This window comes from Hippocampus comes, unplaced genomic scaffold (assembly GCF_001891065.2).
Source record: "Hippocampus comes isolate QL1 unplaced genomic scaffold, H_comes_QL1_v1.1 scaffold180, whole genome shotgun sequence".
NCBI classification, from domain to species: Eukaryota; Metazoa; Chordata; class Actinopteri; order Syngnathiformes; family Syngnathidae; genus Hippocampus; species Hippocampus comes.
In genome coordinates, this window is record NW_017805076.1 from 1,096,688 (window position 1) to 1,116,703 (window position 20,016).

The following is a 20,016-nucleotide window of genomic DNA, read 5'->3' on the forward strand; positions in this document are numbered from 1 at the left end:
CAGGTGCCTCTTTGCACAACCTACACCTTGGTCTTGTCTGGTGTGGTATATCTGGGCCTCAATGGCTCTGGTGCTCAGGGCCTGCTCCTGAGGAGCCAGGATGAGTGCCTCTGTGCTGTCCTTCAGTCCAGCCCTCTCCAGCCTCCGGGGCCGATAATGATATCGCGATATCGATACCGGGGCCGATATCGATATCGCGATATTTTGGATTTTTTTTTTTTTTTTATATATATATATATATATAAAATCCTCGTCTCACCCCTCGGGTGGTGTCCATCCCTCATTCAGCTCGGGTCCTCTACCAGAGGCCAGGAAGCTTGAGGGTTCTGCGCAGTATCCTTGCTGTTCCCAGCACTGCACATTTCTGGACTGAGATGTCCGATGTTGTTCCCGGGATCTGTTGCAAACACTCATCAAGTTTGGGGGTCACTGCCCCGAGTGCTCCGACCACCACAGGCACGACTGTCACCTTTACCTTTCAGGCTCTCTCCAGCTCCTCTCTGAGCCCTTGGTATTTCTCGAGTTTCTCGTGTTCCTTCTTTCTGATGTTTCCATCACTTGGGACCGCTACATCCACTACAACGGCTTTCCTCTGCCCTTTATCTATGATCACGATATCTGGTTGGTTCGCCAACGAGACGAGATGTGATATATATATATATTCGTGAAAATTTGCTACCTGCGGTTGGGCTCAATCCAGCATGAACTATAATATAGACTATATAGTCCACTTTAGAAGAGATGTTCTACGATGTTGAGATATGTTCTTTTCCTGACTATGCAGTGCCTGGGCAAACTGGCATTAAAAGACTACATTTTTCTAAATCACTTCCTGTGTATCATTGCAGAATCGTGAGTCTTCTACTGACTTCCTGGCTCTGGCCTCATGATGGCCCAATGTTCTTCAATGCTTCAGCTGTACAACGTCGGTTTGAGACGTTGCGCAGCTCTTTCCACTCATTTCCCACACACTTCACCAAAGACACGCGCACCTTTTGCAAACTCTTACTCCACGGACATCAAGGTGCGTTCCTACTTCCAATACCTTAAACACAAGATGATATCCCCTCCCAGTCCTCCCTACCATCATGTATGTCAAGTGGGGGACCCGGTGCTGCGATCAAAAGCTGTAGCAGTTGACCCAGCAGCTATTAAAGGACCTGAGGTCCAGAAGGTAATAAACACACTGGTCAAAGTCATGCGTAAATTTGAGTGTGTTGGCATTAGCGCTCCTCAGATCGGGGTGCCACTTAGAATCCTGGCCTTGGAGTATCCGCAGAAGCTTTTGGATGAGAGTTCGCCCGTGTCTCGAAAAGTTCGTGGACTCTCTGTCCAGCCATTGAGAATATTTGTCAACCCTCAGATGAGGGTGCTGGATTGGCAGACAGTGCTATTTCAAGAAGCCTGCGAGAGCCTCTGTGGTTTTTCTGCCACAGTTCCACGTTACCTTTCAGTAGAAGTATCAGGTACATCATTTTAGATCACAATTTTGTCATGAATCTAATCTGCAAAATCTGAGAAAACATTTTTTTCCCCATGTTTGCTTCCCCGTAGGTCTGAATGAAAACGGAGAAGATACAACTTGGCAGGGCAGCGGTTGGCCAGCTCGAATCCTCCAGCACGAGATGGACCACTTGAATGGGGTGCTTTACATTGATCACATGGACAGCAAGACTTTCATCAATATCCACTGGCAGGCATACAATGAATAGAAAAGACCACAAAGTGTTTCGAGTCTTTTCTCTGATGGAAACAAACTATCAACTGTGTGTGCATACATTCTTTTGCGAAGTGTCCGATGAATCAACTTGGATTTATGTGTAGGAATGGTTAAATTCCAGCACAACTCCGATCATGCGTACATTAAAGAAAAACCTAGTGGGAGAACAGTAAAACTACAAATACAACACAAGGCAAGGTCTACAGAGCTCGTCCCACCAATCAATTCCGGTGCTCGTCAAACGAGAGAGGATAAAAGAGATTTTAGGTAAAGTCTGGCTGTTAGCTTTCTTTGAAAAGTGATACATTTCAAATTGAAAGTGTGTGTCGGACGATCATCCACCCATTCAATATTTGAACGTTTGAAAGTTAATTGATGGTTACAAGTTTGATGCGCATGCAGGAATCTGTGTCAGTGCCTTGCTGGTTTGCAATACAGTGTTTGCAATCTTTTTGGGGATCCATCCATTTTCTGATCCGCTTATCCTCACACGGGGGGGCGATCCCCGTCTTCAGACAGTAGGTGGGAGACACCCTGAACCGGTTGCCAGCCAATCGTGGGGCACACAGAGACGAACAACCATCCACGCTCACAATCACACCGAGGGACAATTTTCAGTGTTCCATTCACCTGCCATGAATGTTTTTGGAATGTGGGAGGAAACTGGAGGACCCGGAGAAAACCCACGCCGACACGGGGAGAACATGCAAACTCCACACAGGAAGCCCGGAGCCAGCACCAAAACCTGCACCTCTGCACTGTGAGGCCAACACTTTAACCAGTCGATCACCGGACCGCCCTGTTGTTGTGGATACTTGATTTAATTTATGGGCTTGGTTTTGTCTTGTTGATTTTGCAGCAGTGCCTCCGTCAATAACTCCCCATAACATTCCGTCAAAGCCGCCAGCTCCTGAGCGCAGGCAGGACTGGCTTTAGTTTCTGAATACCGTAATTATTGAACCATCACAACATGGATAGGTTTATTTTAATTTTCACGGATTATACTGGCTAAATAAACTGATGTCCAATCATTAAAAGAATGTATCTGAGGCTGTTCTGCCCTCTGCTCCAACAGAAATAAATACAGCCGTTATACCGCACCAAATGTGTTCTTTTGTTCCTGAATTTAAGTGTTCCAAATAGTACGTTTTGGTTTCCACTTGTACTACAAGTTTTACTGAAGCGCTGTGATTGGGGGGGATATTCCGCCCTCTTTCCTCTGATTTTAAATCTTCGTAATGCAGTGCGCCGTTTACAAACCCGTTGATTGTGTATGTGCTGTGAGGGCAGGAGGACGTAATGGCATGTCGCAGTGCAATGCGTAAAGTGTGGGCATTTACCGGTACTGTGACGTGATGTGGCCTTGAATTGAAAAATGTTCAACTCGAGAGGGATGACACGGTGAGGTCAGAAGTCGCACCTAGTAGGAGACGGGATGGCAGAGTGATGAGAGTACTCAAAGCAACCAACCAGTGGAAAAAGTCTCCCTGTCACTTTATGGTTGGCTGCCATGCGAGCACTTCAAAATAAGGGCAAACTTGCCCCAGGGTTCTATCGTCCTCCCGTGCTGCCCCATGGCGAACACCAAGTCCAATAAGAAAAGGGGTTAAATGCATGAGCATGGCAATTTAGAACAGGTGGGGTTTAACAACCTCTTCGGATGTACAGTACTCAAATACTTAGACTTGCCAAATCTTAAATCCACTAAAAGTGAGAGTGAGATGGCAGTATCCTCACAGGGTGGCGTAGCGTGACCTCACAGTGGCCACAGGGGACTGAGACTAGTGTGTGTTTGTGGCTGTGTCGTTTCCAAACTAATGAGATTGGATTACTAAAAAACATATTAACAACATATAAAAAACATGGATAAATAAAAACATAATACAATGACTTGCAAATCATGTTGACTGTATAGCAGGGGTGTCAAACTCATTTCACATTGTGGGCCACATACGGCCTCTGTAGATGTCAAATGGACCGGACCATTAAAATTATACCATACTCTGCTATAAATAACCAAAATATTATGTCTTTGCTTTGTTTGGGTCTAAAGAAGCACAAGAACATTAGGAAAATGTTGACATTTAATGAACCTATCTTTTACAAATCATTTCATGAAGCACCTTAGATTTCCTTAGGCAAATGTGCAATTTACTTTTATCATTCACATATATGCATTGCAACTGATCCCACTGAGTGTGCAAAGGCACAAAACTTTAACAAGTAATTGGTATTGAAAAATATAGTAGTGCATTTTAAAATTAAAAAAAAAAACGAGATTCGTAAAGAAAGGAATTTTAAAACCATTTACAAATGTGCATATAAAATCTAAATGAAATCCCTGCCTACACCTTACAAACTAAGGAGAGTGCTATAAAATGTGTAAAGAATAAAGTATTCACATTTCCTTGATAGCGTCTGCTGTGTTGATTGTTGAGTGAGTCTGCTTCAGTGACAGACTGAGACTGCTGTTTTCTTCTTCTCTGATCAAAACAATGTTGTCTTCTACTCTGATCAAAACAGTGTCCCCTAGCGGATACTCTATGAATTGTACATTATTAAAAATATTCATTCCGTATCTTTTATGCATTTTTTCACTTTTAAATAATCCTGTGGGCATGATCGAACCTCCTTGGGGGCCGGTTCCGGCTCGTGTGCCTTACGTTTGACACCACTGCGATATAGTTAATCAAATACACTACAAAGAGGAGATACAGTATTTAGTGTTCAAACTGCTAAACTTGAACCATTAACTTGGCTGCAACACATTCCACAAAAAGCTGGGACAGGGTCATGTTTACCATTGTGTCACATCACTTTTTTTTTTTTTTTTAAATGACAACATTAAATAAATATTTTGGGAACTGAGTACACTGATTGTTGAAGCGTTGTAGGTGGAATTGTTTCCCATTCTTACTTGATGGGATAGCGTCAGCTTCTCAATAGTCTGGGGTCTCTGTTGTCATATTTTATGTTTTGTAATGGGCCACAAATTTTCAATGGAAAACGGGTCTGGACTGCAAGCCAGCCAGTCTAGTACCCGTACGCTGTTGTAACACATGCAGAATGTGGTTTGGCATTGTCTTGCTGAATTAAGCAGTGGCGTCCATTTAAAAAGATATTGCTTGGATGGCAGCATAGGTTTCTCCAAAACCTGTATGTACCTTTTCAATAATGGTGCCGTCACCGATATTTAAATTACCCACGCAATTGGCACTAACACAACCCCATACCATCACAAATGCTGGCTTTTCAACTTTGCGTCCTTAGCAGTCCGGATGGTTCTTTTCCTCTATGGCCTTGAGGGCATGATGTCGACAATTTCCAAAATCAATTTGAAATGTGTTCCACTTTGCGTCAGTCCATCTTAGATGAACTCAGGCCCAGAGAACTTGGCGGTGTTTCTGGTTGCTGTTGATAAATGACCTTTGCTTTGAATAGTAGAGTTTTAAGTTGCACTTCGGCTGTCACGCCCATTTGTTTTCTGAAATGTTCTTGAGCCCGTGTGGTGGTATCCTTTACACATTGATGTCATTTATTGATACAGTGCCGCCTGAGGGATCAAAGTTCACTGGCATTCAGTCTTGGTTCTAGGCCTTGCTGCTTACATGAAGTGATTTCTTGAGATTCTCTCAACCTTTTGATATTATGGACTGTATGTGATAAAATCCCTAAATTCCTTGCAACTGTACATTGAGGAGAGTCGCTCATGGTGTAGTGGTACACTCGGCTGACTTGTTTGCAAGCAGTGTGGGATTGGCTTCCATGGGGATGTGTGTGTGAATGGTTGTTCATCTCTATGTGTGTTTCTGCGACTGGCTGGCGACGTGTTCAGGGTGTAATCTGCCTTTTGCCCAGACTCAGCTGGAATAGGCTCCAGCACCCTCCCGTGACCCTGTTCAGGATAAGCGGAGTTGAAAATGGATGGATGCGTGTACGTTGAGGAATAGTACGCCTGCAAACCGAACATTATTTTCAGTAATGCTGTGATTGGCTGTTGCAGATAAGACTGGCTATCAATCAAACAAAAATGGCATCACTGTTTCCTTGTATTTTTTTATGTCTTAACGATAAGCAACTCAACATTAATATTTCACCAAAAAAAAAACAAAAACAAAAACAAAAAAACATAGCTACTGTGATAAAATGCAATAACTATAATAAAGCTTTACTTTTAGAAATCCGTGGCTCAAAATGGCATGAGAATCTCGGTGGGCAGGCACCAAAAGACAGACAACACAGCCAGCTTTCTTAACCAGCTGGATTGATCATTAGTGAAATGGGTGTCCATAGGTACTTTATTATTCTCTGACTGTACACTAGGTTGCTACAAAACCACTATTGGGATGAAAACGGTTGTGCTGTTAATAGCCCGTGAAGAAAATACAGTGTTTGACTCCACTCTGGCCTTGTAATTTTGCCTCCCGACACCATACACTTAACCTGGTTAGGGACGATTAAAGGGACAGAAAAATACCTACTTCCGTCCTTGCTTGGTCCGTCCTTTTTACAAAACTTCTCATCCTCCGTCCCAAAAATGGGAGCTGACTTCGGAAAGTAGGTGGCATCCACCTTGACCTGCTTGCCACCACAGGGCACACAAAAAAATCTGAAATAAATGTATGTCAGCACGTCGCAACACCGGGGCTAGGGGGTGCTATAGTCCCATCAGAAAACTAACTTGCCCCGGTTCAGCCAGCCCCAGTAATTTACTTTCCATCCATCCATTACCGCTTTATGCTGACGAGGTTAGGGGGGTGCTGGAGCACACATAGACAAACGACCATTCACACTATCAATAACAACTAAGAAAAATGTAGAGTGGGAAGAAACCAGAGTACCCGGGCAAAACTTGTGCAGGCATGGGGAAAACATGCAAACTCTGCACAACAAATCCGGAGCCCAGATCCAAATCCATGACCTCTACATTGTGAGGCGGATGAACTAACCAGTCATCCACCGTGCTGCCTTCCTTTATTCCAGTATATATATTTTCTTCTTTTCCATGTTTTGGAGCAAACCACCTGCTCATAGCGGAGTTGACATTCGACCTGGATTGCCAGTTTTTCATGAAGCACCACAGTCAAAGACATAGTTCACTGCAGTTGGGTTTCATAAACGGAGAGATATGATTGGTGTGGCCTTTCAAAATACTGCTTTCTAAGGTAAATACTTTCAACATTCAGATGTGGACTGAAGATAGCTTGACATTTTTATCCATCCATCCATCTTCTGATCCGCTTTATCCTCATAAGGGTTGCGGGGCGTGCTGGAGCCTATCCCAGCTGCCTTCGCACAGGAGGCGAGGGACACCCTGAACCAGTTGCCAGCCAATCGCAGGGCACACAGAGACGAACAACCATCCGCGCTCACACTCACACCGAGGGACAATTTTGAGTGTTCAATCAGCCTGCCAAGCATGTTTTTGGAATGTGGGAGGAAACCGGAGTACCTGGAGAAAACCTAAACAGGCAGAACATGCAAACTCCACACAGGAAGGCAGGAGCTGGAATCGAACCCGGTACCTCTGCACTATGAGGTCGATGCGCTAACCAATGGAACACCGGGGCGCCCAACTCCACATTTTTATGATTGGATCAAAGGAAATTAACTCATTCACTGTCGTGTACATTTAAATTTGTCAACTGGAATTCAACCCTTTGCTGCCTCCAACGACACTTCAATATGGTCACAAGGGCCGAGGACCAATACCACAACCTCTGGGTTGGAGGAGGGAAACATTTACAGTAAAACATGCAGGATAGGAGCTCTCGGGGACCGGAGTTGGTGACCTCCAGGATACGCAGTTTGTGTCATGAATGGTGAACCCCTGTTTAGAATATGAATAATGAATAAATCATCATCATCATCATCATAATAAGCCACTGACGTTCATTGCAGCTAGTCAGTGTAGCATAGAATAAACTGCTAGAATTTTTTTGTGTTACTAAACTAGTCCAGTATTAGTTATATCATGGTAATATAAATCTGATGCATTATTATTTAATCACCCTGAAGAGGTTGGCAAAATAAATGTGTTAACAGGAGGACCATCTCAGTGTTAATGGTCTGATTAAGAGCTGCCTGACATAGTTTTGACAAATAGATTTTATTAATCATACAAATTGATTTTATGAACATGCAAATACAGTGCCGTGAAAAGTACATACAGTATTTGCCTCCTTCCTGATTTCTGTGTTCTTTGCATATTTATTGACACAAAATTTTCAGTTCATCAAGCCAATTTTTACATCACACAAGGACAACCCAAGGAAATAAAAAAAAATCAGTTTCGAAATGCCAATTTAATTTATTAATGCACAAAAAAATAAATAATAAAAACCTGAAGTGTCCCGTGAACCTAATAAGCGGTTGTGCCACCCTTGACAGCAATAACCGATATCAAAAATCCAAATTGGTTTTCCAGCATGAACTGCCCGTTTAAGGTCACACCACAGAATCTCAATTTGCTTCAAATCCGGATTTTGACTTGGCCACTCCAAAACCTTAACTTTGTTGTTGTTGGTTTTTTTTTGAGCCATTTAGAGGTGGACTTGCTGGTGTATTTCAAATCGTTGTCCTGCTGTATGATCCAAGAGCGCTTGAGTTTGAAGGCGCAAACTGAGTGTCGGATGCTCTCCTTCAGGATTTTTTGGTAGACAGCAGAATTTATTGTCCCATCAACAACAGCAAGTTGGCCTGTTCTGAGCGAGCAAAACAGCCACAGACCATCACACTGCCACCATCATGGCTCTGTAATCTTTTCCAGACTGATATATTTTAATAACTTAATTTCTAATTTCTTCTTGTAGCCGACTTCACTTTGTCTGATTTTATGTGATTTCTTGATTCAACAAATGTGGTGCTCAGGTGTTGTCTGTGAAATTGAACTCAGCTTCCCCCAAAACGCCATTAGTCACAGTTTGAGATTTAACAAGGGGGGGCAGTTACTTTTTCACACAGGGACAGGTAGTTTTGGGTTTTTTTTTTTTTAGTACTCAAATACTTAGACTTGCCAAATCTTAAATCCACTAAAAGTGAGAGTGAGATGGCAGTATCCTCACAGGGTGGCGTAGCGTGACCTCACAGTGGCCACAGGGGACTGAGACTAGTGTGTGTTTGTGGCTGTGTCGTTTCCAAACTAATGAGATTGGATTACTAAAAAACATATTAACAACATATAAAAAACATGGATAAATAAAAACATAATACAATGACTTGCAAATCATGTTGACTGTATAGCAGGGGTGTCAAACTCATTTCACATTGTGGGCCACATACGGCCTCTGTAGATGTCAAATGGACCGGACCATTAAAATTATACCATACTCTGCTATAAATAACCAAAATATTATGTCTTTGCTTTGTTTGGGTCTAAAGAAGCACAAGAACATTAGGAAAATGTTGACATTTAATGAACCTATCTTTTACAAATCATTTCATGAAGCACCTTAGATTTCCTTAGGCAAATGTGCAATTTACTTTTATCATTCACATATATGCATTGCAACTGATCCCACTGAGTGTGCAAAGGCACAAAACTTTAACAAGTAATTGGTATTGAAAAATATAGTAGTGCATTTTAAAATTAAAAAAAAAAACGAGATTCGTAAAGAAAGGAATTTTAAAACCATTTACAAATGTGCATATAAAATCTAAATGAAATCCCTGCCTACACCTTACAAACTAAGGAGAGTGCTATAAAATGTGTAAAGAATAAAGTATTCACATTTCCTTGATAGCGTCTGCTGTGTTGATTGTTGAGTGAGTCTGCTTCAGTGACAGACTGAGACTGCTGTTTTCTTCTTCTCTGATCAAAACAATGTTGTCTTCTACTCTGATCAAAACAGTGTCCCCTAGCGGATACTCTATGAATTGTACATTATTAAAAATATTCATTCCGTATCTTTTATGCATTTTTTCACTTTTAAATAATCCTGTGGGCATGATCGAACCTCCTTGGGGGCCGGTTCCGGCTCGTGTGCCTTACGTTTGACACCACTGCGATATAGTTAATCAAATACACTACAAAGAGGAGATACAGTATTTAGTGTTCAAACTGCTAAACTTGAACCATTAACTTGGCTGCAACACATTCCACAAAAAGCTGGGACAGGGTCATGTTTACCATTGTGTCACATCACTTTTTTTTTTTTTTTTAAATGACAACATTAAATAAATATTTTGGGAACTGAGTACACTGATTGTTGAAGCGTTGTAGGTGGAATTGTTTCCCATTCTTACTTGATGGGATAGCGTCAGCTTCTCAATAGTCTGGGGTCTCTGTTGTCATATTTTATGTTTTGTAATGGGCCACAAATTTTCAATGGAAAACGGGTCTGGACTGCAAGCCAGCCAGTCTAGTACCCGTACGCTGTTGTAACACATGCAGAATGTGGTTTGGCATTGTCTTGCTGAATTAAGCAGTGGCGTCCATTTAAAAAGATATTGCTTGGATGGCAGCATAGGTTTCTCCAAAACCTGTATGTACCTTTTCAATAATGGTGCCGTCACCGATATTTAAATTACCCACGCAATTGGCACTAACACAACCCCATACCATCACAAATGCTGGCTTTTCAACTTTGCGTCCTTAGCAGTCCGGATGGTTCTTTTCCTCTATGGCCTTGAGGGCATGATGTCGACAATTTCCAAAATCAATTTGAAATGTGTTCCACTTTGCGTCAGTCCATCTTAGATGAACTCAGGCCCAGAGAACTTGGCGGTGTTTCTGGTTGCTGTTGATAAATGACCTTTGCTTTGAATAGTAGAGTTTTAAGTTGCACTTCGGCTGTCACGCCCATTTGTTTTCTGAAATGTTCTTGAGCCCGTGTGGTGGTATCCTTTACACATTGATGTCATTTATTGATACAGTGCCGCCTGAGGGATCAAAGTTCACTGGCATTCAGTCTTGGTTCTAGGCCTTGCTGCTTACATGAAGTGATTTCTTGAGATTCTCTCAACCTTTTGATATTATGGACTGTATGTGATAAAATCCCTAAATTCCTTGCAACTGTACATTGAGGAGAGTCGCTCATGGTGTAGTGGTACACTCGGCTGACTTGTTTGCAAGCAGTGTGGGATTGGCTTCCATGGGGATGTGTGTGTGAATGGTTGTTCATCTCTATGTGTGTTTCTGCGACTGGCTGGCGACGTGTTCAGGGTGTAATCTGCCTTTTGCCCAGACTCAGCTGGAATAGGCTCCAGCACCCTCCCGTGACCCTGTTCAGGATAAGCGGAGTTGAAAATGGATGGATGCGTGTACGTTGAGGAATAGTACGCCTGCAAACCGAACATTATTTTCAGTAATGCTGTGATTGGCTGTTGCAGATAAGACTGGCTATCAATCAAACAAAAATGGCATCACTGTTTCCTTGTATTTTTTTATGTCTTAACGATAAGCAACTCAACATTAATATTTCACCAAAAAAAAAACAAAAACAAAAACAAAAAAACATAGCTACTGTGATAAAATGCAATAACTATAATAAAGCTTTACTTTTAGAAATCCGTGGCTCAAAATGGCATGAGAATCTCGGTGGGCAGGCACCAAAAGACAGACAACACAGCCAGCTTTCTTAACCAGCTGGATTGATCATTAGTGAAATGGGTGTCCATAGGTACTTTATTATTCTCTGACTGTACACTAGGTTGCTACAAAACCACTATTGGGATGAAAACGGTTGTGCTGTTAATAGCCCGTGAAGAAAATACAGTGTTTGACTCCACTCTGGCCTTGTAATTTTGCCTCCCGACACCATACACTTAACCTGGTTAGGGACGATTAAAGGGACAGAAAAATACCTACTTCCGTCCTTGCTTGGTCCGTCCTTTTTACAAAACTTCTCATCCTCCGTCCCAAAAATGGGAGCTGACTTCGGAAAGTAGGTGGCATCCACCTTGACCTGCTTGCCACCACAGGGCACACAAAAAAATCTGAAATAAATGTATGTCAGCACGTCGCAACACCGGGGCTAGGGGGTGCTATAGTCCCATCAGAAAACTAACTTGCCCCGGTTCAGCCAGCCCCAGTAATTTACTTTCCATCCATCCATTACCGCTTTATGCTGACGAGGTTAGGGGGGTGCTGGAGCACACATAGACAAACGACCATTCACACTATCAATAACAACTAAGAAAAATGTAGAGTGGGAAGAAACCAGAGTACCCGGGCAAAACTTGTGCAGGCATGGGGAAAACATGCAAACTCTGCACAACAAATCCGGAGCCCAGATCCAAATCCATGACCTCTACATTGTGAGGCGGATGAACTAACCAGTCATCCACCGTGCTGCCTTCCTTTATTCCAGTATATATATTTTCTTCTTTTCCATGTTTTGGAGCAAACCACCTGCTCATAGCGGAGTTGACATTCGACCTGGATTGCCAGTTTTTCATGAAGCACCACAGTCAAAGACATAGTTCACTGCAGTTGGGTTTCATAAACGGAGAGATATGATTGGTGTGGCCTTTCAAAATACTGCTTTCTAAGGTAAATACTTTCAACATTCAGATGTGGACTGAAGATAGCTTGACATTTTTATCCATCCATCCATCTTCTGATCCGCTTTATCCTCATAAGGGTTGCGGGGCGTGCTGGAGCCTATCCCAGCTGCCTTCGCACAGGAGGCGAGGGACACCCTGAACCAGTTGCCAGCCAATCGCAGGGCACACAGAGACGAACAACCATCCGCGCTCACACTCACACCGAGGGACAATTTTGAGTGTTCAATCAGCCTGCCAAGCATGTTTTTGGAATGTGGGAGGAAACCGGAGTACCTGGAGAAAACCTAAACAGGCAGAACATGCAAACTCCACACAGGAAGGCAGGAGCTGGAATCGAACCCGGTACCTCTGCACTATGAGGTCGATGCGCTAACCAATGGAACACCGGGGCGCCCAACTCCACATTTTTATGATTGGATCAAAGGAAATTAACTCATTCACTGTCGTGTACATTTAAATTTGTCAACTGGAATTCAACCCTTTGCTGCCTCCAACGACACTTCAATATGGTCACAAGGGCCGAGGACCAATACCACAACCTCTGGGTTGGAGGAGGGAAACATTTACAGTAAAACATGCAGGATAGGAGCTCTCGGGGACCGGAGTTGGTGACCTCCAGGATACGCAGTTTGTGTCATGAATGGTGAACCCCTGTTTAGAATATGAATAATGAATAAATCATCATCATCATCATCATAATAAGCCACTGACGTTCATTGCAGCTAGTCAGTGTAGCATAGAATAAACTGCTAGAATTTTTTTGTGTTACTAAACTAGTCCAGTATTAGTTATATCATGGTAATATAAATCTGATGCATTATTATTTAATCACCCTGAAGAGGTTGGCAAAATAAATGTGTTAACAGGAGGACCATCTCAGTGTTAATGGTCTGATTAAGAGCTGCCTGACATAGTTTTGACAAATAGATTTTATTAATCATACAAATTGATTTTATGAACATGCAAATACAGTGCCGTGAAAAGTACATACAGTATTTGCCTCCTTCCTGATTTCTGTGTTCTTTGCATATTTATTGACACAAAATTTTCAGTTCATCAAGCCAATTTTTACATCACACAAGGACAACCCAAGGAAATAAAAAAAAATCAGTTTCGAAATGCCAATTTAATTTATTAATGCACAAAAAAATAAATAATAAAAACCTGAAGTGTCCCGTGAACCTAATAAGCGGTTGTGCCACCCTTGACAGCAATAACCGATATCAAAAATCCAAATTGGTTTTCCAGCATGAACTGCCCGTTTAAGGTCACACCACAGAATCTCAATTTGCTTCAAATCCGGATTTTGACTTGGCCACTCCAAAACCTTAACTTTGTTGTTGTTGGTTTTTTTTTGAGCCATTTAGAGGTGGACTTGCTGGTGTATTTCAAATCGTTGTCCTGCTGTATGATCCAAGAGCGCTTGAGTTTGAAGGCGCAAACTGAGTGTCGGATGCTCTCCTTCAGGATTTTTTGGTAGACAGCAGAATTTATTGTCCCATCAACAACAGCAAGTTGGCCTGTTCTGAGCGAGCAAAACAGCCACAGACCATCACACTGCCACCATCATGGCTCTGTAATCTTTTCCAGACTGATATATTTTAATAACTTAATTTCTAATTTCTTCTTGTAGCCGACTTCACTTTGTCTGATTTTATGTGATTTCTTGATTCAACAAATGTGGTGCTCAGGTGTTGTCTGTGAAATTGAACTCAGCTTCCCCCAAAACGCCATTAGTCACAGTTTGAGATTTAACAAGGGGGGGCAGTTACTTTTTCACACAGGGACAGGTAGTTTTGGGTTTTTTTTTTTTTTGTGCCTTAAAAAATTAAATTGCCATTTGGAAACGGCATTTTGTATTTCCTTGTGTGGTCTCTGTGTGTTTTTAAAATTGGCATGCTGAACTGAAACCTTTGATAAATATGCAAACAACACAGAAATGAAGACGGGAAAAAAACACTATTTCACAGCGCTGGAGTGCCCCGTTCTCATGACCGTGGATGTAATAGTGTGGCCGCAAACAACAAACCAGTTTGCATGACAGTGAATCAAATATTCAAGGGCCCTCAGAGTCCATGCGGATAACAAATAAGGAGACTGTGTGTCAATAGGGCAATTTTTTAATTAAGTCAAGGTCAAGTCATTTGAGCGCCAGGTTCATTGTGCTTTCTTTCCCCCAATTCTGCACATTTAAGGCACTGAAACTAGAATAAGCTTTGCCTGACAAGTACTGACCAATAACAGAGAAGATGCCAAGTCAAGAGTTTGGCCACAGACACATTAGAGAAAATTTCTACACCCACAATACTAATTTCCACAATATCCGCACAAAACCAAAGGCTTTCTGGAACAAGCCTTCCCAAAGCAAAACTTTCCCAGTGTTTTGAATGTGTGCAGGGAGCCGAGTGAAAAAAAACTGCAGTTGAAGTACACAACCTAGGAATCAAGGTGGCTGAGGTCGCAACAGTCATGATAACTTATTGGATGATAAATGGGTATCAGTGGTTTTGGGTTATCACATAAAGCTAAAGAGGACATTGCCGCAGCACTGCTGCTGAGAGTTAGTGACAAATTCAAAGCTTGTGGCCTGACATTTTGTCTGGGAGGTGACAGCGCTGCTGATTCTTTCATGTCGTCAGGCAACAGCACTGAGTTCCCTCCCTGTGAGTAATGCTGAAGCACAGCACTGGAGATATTATGGGCGCTGTTGCATTCAATACACTGGTTCAAGTACAGGTTAGGAGATTGGAGGGAGCTGCAAAGGTGGTTGCTTTCATCCTCATTCTTTCCCATCCCCACCCCATCTTCCTGTCGGCCATAAGGTGGTGAATCAGCAGTTATCTTCCCACCAGCATTGCTGGGTTGGCTCACTCTGGCTGAGGAGCCCCTGAATGGTTCTGATTCAGACTTACTGGTAACCTGGCAGCTAAGTGTTGAAACAGAAACATATTCTTTCATGGCTTGGGATGATGAAGACAGTGATCCATTGTGGTACAATTTAACAGGCAGTGGACCCCACGATAATGAGCTGGAACAGTCATCATTAGGGACAAGCATCCCTCTCTGCCCCTCATTGACCTGCTTGTCTGTATACAGATCCACGTCTGATTCTTCATCAGACTCAGACATCAATGGCTGCTTGAATCCCATTATCCTCTTCGTGTTGTCCAGCGCAACCTAGAGAGACGCGGAAAACAAACGGCTTTTAAAATGTTTTAGGCCATTTTTAAGCAAGGTAAAAATGACTGAGCGCCTGGAACATACCTAGTAGGTAAAAGAAAGTTAGTTATATAAAACCCCACCACGCACTGACATGAAGGAACTGGATGTGTATTTTGCTAAAAATGGCATACCTGTATATAATGTCATATTATATCAAATTATAAAACAACCCTGGTAAACAGAAACATTTTAAATTCATGACTACCACCATCAAACTACAAACAAAGCAATAAAAAGAGGCTTTGACGTGCAACGGTGTATAGAATATACTGTACATACTAGGGGTGCATGGTACACCAGTTCTAATATGGGTGATGAGGCATTTAAAAGTGTACCGGGGACTCTACTATACCGCTCGCCATGTGAAGTTACTGCAAGTTGACTTAACGGCTATCACCACAAGCAAGAGGGTTATAGAGAGAGAGAGAGGAGGATAATCTGTACATTGGGGATTGTTGGTGCTACGCGGGAGGGGGGTCGGGGGGGGGGGGGGTTGGCTCGTTCACTCATGTCATGTGAGTGCTTTTAAGGGTTATATTCCACACTTATTTACTTAAATAATTAATGGAATTTATTCCTTCATGTATGAACATTATTTGGGCTCCTGGTTGGCACATGAATGGCATTTTACAGTCTATCATTATGTTAATGCGTTTCCGGTGTTATCTGTGTACTCAGAGATGATTTAGGGATATTAGAGGTTTTTATATGTTACACTTCATTTACTTTCACTATTATGAGTATGCTGGCTCATGGCCTGCATGCTTTTCGTGGGTAGGCTCTGCTTTGAATGAATAGATGGGGACATGCATGCAGAATCCGAACATGTCAAGAATATGCATCTGCAGCATTTGTGAGTCTCTCAAGTCTTCATAAATTTTACACTCCAAAGTGATGTTATGTGTTGTAGTATTATTGCAGATATTCTGGGATGGTGAGTACATGTTATGCCTTCAAATGTGCATCAGTAGCCACCCTGCTGAAAACTGGGTTTTCAAATAACTCTGATTCAGCAGACCAACTGAATCTCGCTCTAATCCAGGGGTCTTCAATCCTGTTCCTCGAGGGCCACTGTCCTAACTGTTTTCCATCTCTGCCTGCTGCAACACACCTGAATCAAATGATTACATCAGATAATCAGCAGAGTCTTCAGAAGCTGGATAACCATAATTGGAATCAGGTGTGGGGCAGACATGGTTTTCGAGGAACAGAATTGAAGACCCCTGATATAAACTGATGAAGAATACACATTAGACCACTAAGTAGCCATTGGGGGTCGCCATGCTGAATTGGGTTAAGGTTCATGAAAATATTCCTTCACCTGACCCTGTTTCAGCAGAATGGCTGAGACTAGACGTGTGGCGGGTTTTTGGTGAGCTATCAGCTGACGGTGAGACCATTTTCAGGACATTTCCAAATTAAGGTCATATTAAATGATTTTTGAAGCTGTATAAAAGCGATTGCCTTGTAAGGGCATGGGCTCACTTTCAAGAAATTCTATCCTAGTTTACAATCAGGGTATGCTAAAATTAGAAGAACAGACTTGTCTGTTGTAGAACACAAGACAAACAGGATCATCTGATTTATTCTTTTGGGTATATACAAAAATAACAACAATTAACTATTGGCAGAGAAAAGGGGATTACGTTATTACGTAGGAGAGTCATCTTCACACACCTGACCCTCTGGAATGCCAACTTTCATTGTTTGAATTTGATTTTTGTCAAGATACCGTCGTGATCAACCGGTTCGCTCACCTGCTGTGTTCATCATCTACACCGAATTACACCTTTTTGTCAAACTAGTCTTATATACATTATCATCTGGACGGCATGGATTATCAAGATTGAAATGTTTTGGGAAGTGACGGTGAGTAATTTCGTTCATTCATTCAAAAGGAATTACATTTGTCTTTTATTTCTAATACAAGGGTGCAATGTTTCAACCTGAATAATCAGTGAGTAGAAATATTTCAGGAGTACAATTTCAATTTGTCCATCCTATTCATTTATGATTGATTTAGCTCTCAGGTGCTCTTGCTATTTTTCAACATTATTCTGCAAACACAAATGTTGAAGCTTTGTAGGTGGATTTTTTCTTGCTTGATGTACACCTTTAGCTGTTCAATAGTCCGAGGTCTGCAGTGTCATATATTATGTTTCATAATGTGCCACATATTTTCAATGAGAGACAGGTCTGGACTGCAGGCAAGCCAGTCTAGTACCCGCACTCTTTGACTACATGCCACGCTTTTGAAACACAAGCAGGATGGCTTGGCATTGTCGTGTTGAAATAAGCAAGAGCATCTATGAAACAGATATTGCTTGGATGGCAGTAGATGTTTCTCCAAATCCTGAATGTACCTTTCAGCATTAATGGTGCCTTCACAAGTTACCCATGGCATTGGCACTAACACAGCTCCATACCATCAAAGATGCTGGTTGTTGAACTTTGCACAAACAAAAGTCCAGATGGTTCTTTTCCTCGCTAGCCAGGAGGGCACGACGTCCGAAATTTCCAACATGAATTTGAAAATCCATCTTCGATGAGCTCAGGCCCAGAGAAGCCGGTGGCATTTGTCGGTGTTGTTGATAGATGGATTATGCTTTGCAGAGTAGTGTTTTATGTTGTCGTGATCAGATGTACTGCCAAACGGCATTTACTGACATTGTTTTTTTTTTTTTAAGTGTTCTGAGCTCACGTGGTGATATCTTTTACATGTTGATGTTGGTTTTTGATGCAATGCTGCCTGAACCATCAAAAGGTCACAGGCATTCAATTATGGTTTTCGGCCTTGCCGCTTATATGTGGTGATTTTTCTAGACTCTCTGAATCTTTTGACGATATTGTGGACCGTAAATAATGACCGATTGATAGGATCGACATATTAGGCACCCCTGAATTATTTATTAAATTAAAATGATGAATTTTCCAATGCAGAACTCATTCTAACATACCTGTAGGACATATCCCCGCAGTCTTTCTCTGACCATACATAGCTCCCATCGGGGGTCACCACCATGAGCCTCCAGGGCCGTCAGAAGGAGCTGACACTCGCAGCGTGCCAGATAAAAGGCGCATGACAGACAGAGGAGATCATCCAAAATCAATGGGCTGACTGTGTGCAACTGGAGATGAAGCTGCTCCCGCCGTGTTGAGCGTTGGTATCCAAGCAAACCAAACAGTTTCTCAATCTGTGCCAATGACAGCACCGGTTTGATGTAGTGTGTGAACATGCCCGAGTACATCTGGGAGACAAGAGAACCAAACATATGAATTAAACGCTACCCCACTCCCGCCCTCCCCATTAAATACCTGATTAGCTATTCAGGATATTACATATAACAAATCAAAGATTTTAAAAAATCATTTCACCTTGACAACTTTGTACTCTTCCCTCCAGGGTCCAAGGTACAGATTCAAAGCTGCTTGCTCCAGAACCTCAAATGCCTTGGCAAGGCCCCATAGTCCTCTTCTTGCTTTCACTTGCTTGCCACTACTTGCTTTGGGTGCTTTTGCTAATGCTGCTTCCACTTTGAGTGACTCCTCCATAATCTTCAGAGGATCTAGACTCAAGCAGTGTGTTTCTTGAGCATTTTTGTTGCTTAGCAGCTCCTCCACCTGCTTCCACAGCTCCTCATTGCTGCATGCCAGGTATGAACCTCGTCTCACTATTTGCTGCTCAAGTGCGTCATCATAATCAGCCACGAAATGTCGCATTCGTTCGTGAAACGTGCTCATTTTGGGCTCCGAGCTGAGAATGACAATAAAAAGATGATCAACAATGACATTAGGCGTGCATGGACAGTCACATCAGTGATAGCAACTCACATTCTGTCTGATCAACTTTATTTATTGTGGAATAACAAACACCATGACACTGTAGTGTGTGGTTATTGTGTTTGCAGGGTGCAATCCTCCAAAGCCACTGCAAAGTACATTTTTCGAGCATTAGTGAGGACTTGTATTCTGGCTGTCGATTTAAAAAAAATGTGATATGATGGTAATTTGTCAGAGCATGTGTGGGCCTACCATTGCCAGGAGCTGTACAACAAAAACAACACTTGGTGGTTACTTACCCATGCAACACCCAAAACTGCTTCTTCAGATAAGATTTAAGTTTACACTCTGTGTCCAGCCATATATATATATGTATGTGTGTGTGTGTGTGTGTGTGTGTGTGTGTGTGTGTGTGTGTGTGTGTATAAATATATATACATACACATATATACACACATATATTTATCAAAATAATGTGTGTGTGTGTGTGTGTGTATATATTGGATATATACGATGAAGTGACGCTTCCTCGGGTAGACGAGGTATATATATATATATATATATATATATATAAATCCGGTAATTTTTCAAAATAAAACATCTTTCAGATTCCGAAATCAATAAAACGGAAGGAAAGTAAGTTTTTTATTCTTTCTGTGCGGCCCGGCACCAAATGACCCGCGGACCGGTACCAGTCCGTAGCCTGGCGGTTGGGGACCTCTAATCTACGGCAGAACAAAGAGAAGCAAATAAATCGGTTCCTCTCGTTTGGTCTGTCAGGCTCCGGA

The 20,016-nt window shown here is 42.2% G+C and overlaps 2 protein-coding genes across 5 annotated transcripts in view; one reads left to right on the forward strand and one right to left on the reverse strand.

Annotated features, from left to right (window-relative positions):
* The window catches only part of pdf (peptide deformylase, mitochondrial), a 6,879-nt gene extending 4,707 nt beyond the window's left edge, over positions 1–2,172 (forward strand). The window contains exons 2-4 of one of the 2 annotated variants that reach the window (XM_019865307.1): positions 849–1,466; positions 1,555–1,727; positions 2,035–2,172. In XM_019865307.1, the coding sequence (XP_019720866.1) occupies positions 887–1,466; positions 1,555–1,712 (738 nt within the window). In that variant the 5' untranslated portion in view covers positions 849–886 and the 3' untranslated portion in view covers positions 1,713–1,727; positions 2,035–2,172. Of the gene's footprint in view, positions 1–848; positions 1,467–1,554; positions 1,728–1,846 lie in introns of both variants that reach the window. The other variant, XM_019865306.1, reaches the window with a different exon arrangement.
* A 12,156-nt stretch (positions 2,173–14,328) lies between these two features.
* spata2l (spermatogenesis associated 2-like) overlaps positions 14,329–20,016 on the reverse strand; it is a 19,767-nt gene continuing 14,079 nt past the window's right edge. For 2 of the 3 annotated variants that reach the window (XM_019865278.1, XM_019865280.1), the window contains exons 2-4: positions 18,824–19,202; positions 18,406–18,696; positions 14,329–15,403 (exon numbers count right to left, since the gene is read on the reverse strand). In XM_019865278.1, the coding sequence (XP_019720837.1) occupies positions 14,663–15,403; positions 18,406–18,696; positions 18,824–19,189 (1,398 nt within the window). In that variant the 5' untranslated portion in view covers positions 19,190–19,202 and the 3' untranslated portion in view covers positions 14,329–14,662. The remainder of the gene's footprint in view (positions 15,404–18,405; positions 18,697–18,823; positions 19,203–20,016) is intronic. The other variant, XM_019865279.1, reaches the window with a different exon arrangement.